Source organism: Lactuca serriola, chromosome 4, assembly GCF_051521515.1.
Source record: "Lactuca serriola cultivar US96UC23 chromosome 4, Lser_US96UC23_V15, whole genome shotgun sequence".
Classification (NCBI taxonomy): domain Eukaryota; kingdom Viridiplantae; phylum Streptophyta; class Magnoliopsida; order Asterales; family Asteraceae; genus Lactuca; species Lactuca serriola.
The window spans coordinates 125,733,548-125,739,083 of record NC_136411.1 but is presented as its reverse complement, the minus strand read 5'-3'; the positions used below and the strand labels follow the sequence as shown (position 1 = coordinate 125,739,083).

At 35.1% G+C, this 5,536-nt stretch overlaps 2 protein-coding genes across 2 annotated transcripts; one reads left to right on the top strand and one right to left on the bottom strand.

Moving 5' to 3' along the window:
- The first annotated feature begins 408 nt into the window (after positions 1 to 408).
- LOC145100344 (putative protein phosphatase 2C 8) lies at positions 409 to 3,131 on the top strand. Its single transcript, XM_079037652.1, has 2 exons — positions 409 to 2,569; positions 2,657 to 3,131. The coding sequence occupies exons 1-2, from the start codon at positions 1,991 to 1,993 to the stop codon at positions 3,056 to 3,058; spliced, it is 981 nt and encodes a 326-aa protein (XP_078893778.1). The 5' UTR covers positions 409 to 1,990; the 3' UTR covers positions 3,059 to 3,131.
- A 1,063-nt stretch (positions 3,132 to 4,194) lies between these two features.
- On the bottom strand, positions 4,195 to 5,536 carry LOC145102496 (uncharacterized). Its single transcript, XM_079039892.1, has 4 exons — positions 5,108 to 5,536; positions 4,874 to 4,954; positions 4,655 to 4,794; positions 4,195 to 4,545 (listed from the first exon to the last, which is right to left on the bottom strand). Exons 1-4 carry the CDS (start codon positions 5,420 to 5,422, stop codon positions 4,308 to 4,310), a joined length of 774 nt encoding a protein of 257 aa, XP_078896018.1. The 5' UTR covers positions 5,423 to 5,536; the 3' UTR covers positions 4,195 to 4,307.

Genomic DNA, 5,536 nt, shown 5'->3' with positions numbered 1-5,536 from the left:
ATAAGGGTATAATAGTCAAATTGATAAAAATAATTATTTAAATTGGTTATAAAATGTTAATTATTTTGGACAAATATGAGTATTTAAGAAGCTAATTTAGGGTATACATGTTAACTACATAACACTATATTAGACGGACATAGATAATATTTTGATGTTTATTTAGGATGTATATGAAATTCTTTATTTTTTAATCATTAATTTAAAATCGCCATCTAATAATCTACATTATATTTGATATTTTGATGTTTATTTAGGGTATATATAAAATTCTCCACTTTTTGAATTATAGTTTAAAATCATCATCTAATACTCTACATTATATGTTCGTGATTTTTTTAAAAAATATTTAAGCTGTTAAAAAAACAATAATTTCTTTAATCATGAACTTTGATAATGCTATATTACCCGTAACATATTAATTATAATTGGACCCACCATTTTCTTCCTAGCACTAGATAAATCATGTGAATCCAACCATACAAGTAATTGAGAAATCGATATCATAGGCACAATTAACCGGTCCATCCATCTAAAAATATTATGTCATATGTCAGCACCCAAGTCCCAGATTAGAAACAACTGTGAAATATTTTCTGAATCTCCATGACAAATATGACAAGTCACCGAAGGAACATCAATTCATTTATCAACTAAAGATCCACCATTCTCTTCACCCTATCTTTTCTTCCATCAAATTCCGCTTCTTAGGACCACACCAACAAACTACTATTCCACCTTTCATTTACATCATCTATTATTTTGACCAAACAACTTGAAAAATCTTAGGTAAACATCAATAATATATAGTACATGTTTTTTTTGTTAATAATAGATAGATAATGAACGTTTCATCTGTCAAGTTTAATTATTTGATCTTTAAAATACAAATTAATTGTGTTTTGTATGCAATTGGACTTCTTGTGCTCGTTTATCTATAGGGACGGGACATAAACGTTAACAATAAGGGGTCAGGACTAAAACATCGAAATAAAACCATATAATAAGTTTAATATGGTTTATACTCTAAATGTAAAAAGAAAAATGAACATAAATACATACATTTACTTGCATCCTTCATCAATAATTACTAACTGTTAGAACCAAAGACGAGCAATAAATTACAACCAAGTTACTTTTTAAATAACTAACTCATTAAAATTTTTAAATAAAACAAATGAGCTGCAATAAATGAATATAATAACCCAACCAACTTTTAATTTTGACAAAATCGTTAAGATAAAACAAACAGCCTATAAATAAAAATAAATTTAAGTAACTTATTAAATTTAGCACCGGCAAAAAAAATGTTTCTAAAACAAAAAGTCAAAAAGTAATAGATCAATCATTAATACCTCCTAACGGAATCAAACAAATTATAGCCCAAAAGCCCAATAATACAAACCCACTACTCCACTCCAAATATTGTCATTTTTTTGGCGTTTTGGGTCGTTGGGACTTGGGAGACTGCTGAGGATCAAAGCAATGACGGAAATTGCAAGGTCTTGTAAATCTTTGAATTTTACCAACGATGTTGAAATATCTCTAATTCATCTTTTGTAAAAAATCGCAAATCACAAATCGTTTGGATTTATCAGATTTTTTCTACTATCAACCAAACTATCTCCTGCTATTATCATTCCCAAGTTCCAACTTCTTCCTTTCTCCTCAGTTTGCCTGTTGGCCCCCTTAAGGAATACCTTGTGCCTCCGGTTATCTAGAGAACTCTTTATTAAACCAATTAAAATAAAAATGATTCTGTAATTCTTTATTTGATTGGAATCCAACTTGAATCATACACGTACCTTGATAAGAATTTATGAACCTACGTGTAATTCCTTTGGTACTGTTTTCCATACTTGACCGCCGAAATTACGAATAATCCACCATTTTTCACGTCACTGTGTTGTCTATATCTCTATCTTTGCTTATTTCGATCATTAATCCAAAACAAATATATGTTTATTCGTGAATTGGTTTTCTTTTGAACATGATGATCGCAATGTCTTCACGGTCGAGCAATTGCAGTGTTGGTTATTCTGGTAAATCAAACGATGTACTTGCTCGTAGGAGAACAGAGCTTCGAAGGTTGAAGGTTTTGTCAAATGCAAATGACTCGGGGTTTGAGAACACCGAGAAAGAACACAGTGACGATTTAACTTGCCATTTGTCGGTGATTGGGCGGAGGAGAGAGATGGAGGATGCTGTGAGTATAGAAAAAAGGTTTGTTGATGAGAACTCAAAGAAATTCGATTTTTATGGCGTTTATGATGGTCATGGTGGTTCCTATGTTGCTTATGCTTGTCGTGAGCGGCTACACAAGCTGTTGGCAGAGGAGATGGATATAGGAAACAGAAACTCAACGGAGATGAACTGGGAAAATTTGATGGTGACGAGTTTCACTAAGATGGATGAGGAAGTGAACAAAACTGACGTTGTCGATTCCATGGGCTCCACCGCTGTTGTTGCAGTGGTCAGTGATAAAGAAATAGTGGTTGCCAATTGTGGTGATTCAAGGGCTGTTCTTTCAAGAGGTGGTGCTGCTGTGCCCTTATCGGTTGACCATAAAGTAATTATTTATTGACACATTCTTTTATCTTTATACTTTAATTTTAACGTTAAAATATTAATGAAGAGTGGTCGGACATGCATGCAGCCAGATAGACCCGATGAGTTAGAAAGAATCGAACTTTCAGGAGGAAAAGTGATCGACTGGAATGGGCTACGTGTTCTTGGAGTTCTTGCGACTTCCAGATCAATAGGTGATAGACAACTAAAACCATACGTAATTGCAAAACCTGAAGTTACGGTGAACAAAAGAGATGATGCAGATGAATTCATGATCTTAGCTAGTGATGGATTATGGGATGTCATATCTAACGATTTAGCATGTCAAGTTGTGCGAAAATGTCTTGATAAATGGACATATCGAAGGAGATCATTGAAAGAATATCATAGGAGATCGACCAATAATGCAGCAGTGTTCTTAACAAAAATGGCAACGGCTCGTGGAAGCAAAGATAATATAAGCGTTATTGTGGTCAATCTTAAGCGTTAAATCTCTTGATGATAGACCTGGGTGGTGTGTCTTTATTAAAAGATATGTAGTACATAGATTCTTATGATTAGAACAGTAAAACCAGTTTTAAAGATTTGTCCTATAAATGTTTTTTTATACGTCTCTCTCTCTCTCTCTCTCTCTCTCTCTCTCTCTCTCTCTCTCTCTCTCTCTCTCTCTATCTATATATATATATATATATATATATATATATATATATATATATATATATATATATATATATATATATATATATATATATATATATACACACCGTTTCCTCTTTGTTATGTTAACGTGGAGAAAGGTTTTAGAAATATTTTGTATTGTCAGGATGATAATAGACATGCATCCTTGTGTTTTGTATAGAAGTGGGATTAATAACAAGTCCTTGTAGCACCTTGTGTCATGTTAAACAAAGGTATATGATTGATTCGATAATCAATCTAAATCTAAGAAAGAAGATATATGATAAAGGCTTGAATTTTTACTGAAGTATTAGGGCAAAAGAGGTAACAAGCGTTCTTTTTTGTTTTCAGAGACACTCTCACATCTCAGAAATTAAGAGGGATAAATTCAGATACCACCAAACACTCTAAATTTGAAAAAATAAGAGGTTGCCTTTTAATTTTTCAATTAAGAGGCTACCAATCTGAAAAAATAAGAGGTTGCCTCTTAATTTTTCAATTAAGAGGCTACCAAACAGCCGCTTAAGAGAACATCACAATTTTGGTCAACGTGCATCAGTTTTTTCTGTGGGTTGTGTAGGTTCTATTTGAATCGACTAGCAATAGGCCTCATTCATGTCCCATGTTTAAGTTTAGCTGCTGCATTCTGCAAGTGGAGGTCCCTTTGGTTTGGGTGTTCACATGTGGGTTGTTACATCGCATATATGTTTGTCTTCTTTTAAGCTGGTTTGCTGATTATAACCGGGATTTTTGACCATTTATGTCCATAGTAGTAAGCAGGCCCATTATAACCGGGATTTTTGACCATTTATGGGCAGGCCCAAACCCAAACTTCATAATAGGGCCTTTTGGGCGCCTCTACCCACTACCCCTATTTATCTATAGGGATCAAGTCTTCTTACCCTTTAAGTCCATTTCATCTCTAACACCAACAACAAAATACAAGAGTTATAGGCAAAAAAAAATAATAATAACACAATTTCTCTACAAGACCACCAAAAAATACTCATGAATGTTTCAAAAATTCATGTTGAGAATATTACAATGAATGAAGGGCATTGCTAAAGAGGGAGTCGTTCAGCCTGGTTCATTGACATGATGCATAAGCTATGTGGAAGGAAGAAGTAAACAGCTAGAAACAAAATCACTCCAAGATCTGCTTCTTCACCAACTGCTGGTCTTGGAGGATTCACCATGTATATTTGGCTCGCACACCATAAGCAGTAGACACTAGCAATCGCTATGAGAAGCTTACCAGAGTTAATCAATTGTTTTCTGATAGATTTTTCAGCCTTTATCCTAAATAGAAACAAAAAATGAAACTCGATTGAACCCCAAATCAAGATATATGACAAAAAAAACATATATGTGGTTTAAGATTTCAGATCATAAGGTAAAAAAGAAGCACCTGTTGATTCGAATGAAGCCGATTATTAAGCAGGTGCAGAGAAATCCAATTACAACAACAGCATCTGGATTAACAGGAGCACGGCCTTTCCACCAACCAGTACTCAGTATCCAAGTGTACATGGTTGAATGCCCATTTTCCTGCCATATTTGATCTCTGATTAACTAATAACTCTTATCATTTTTGCCTCTATTATGTAAACCTGAAGTGAAATGTTACCTCAAACAGGTGATCTAAGAAGAAGTGGGATAAAGAACCAGCTGATATGAGCAAGAAACATTGGTTCAAGGTAAGGGGGATCTGCACCCAGAGCATAAGAAACGGTGAAAATATTGAAAGAGCTCGTTGAATTTTAGGGCACAAAAACAATATAACGGAAAGATATTATCATGCTATGTTGTTTGTAAAATTGAAGATAAATTACAGCAAAGAATCGCAAACCTATAAACTGACCCCTGAGATGGAATCGAGATAACCCTTGGAGATGAAAAATCGTGAAGCACGAGCGTAGAGTAACGAAAGAGGAACTCCGAGGATCAAAACGTAAAAGAATGGATCGTGAATGTAAGTTTCGACGGAGGATCCGAATACACCACCCAAGCCAACGGTGGACGTCAGCCACTCGGCGAACGACCCGATGTCAGGGCCGAAAAAGGCGTTGAGTGCGTATACGATGCAGTGATGAGGGCTGAATCTGCCATTAGAGACGCTCATGAGAGCCAGGCCTGTACCCAGAGCATACATCATGTGTGGACCTGGTCCTGGCATTTCGCCGGTGGGTTTCCGGTGTATTTGCCGGACAACTAGTATCTAATCGTCGGAAAAACCCTACCCCGATCAAGAGATTTGGAAAGCTGGGACATGGGACCTGGGCTAGTCAGA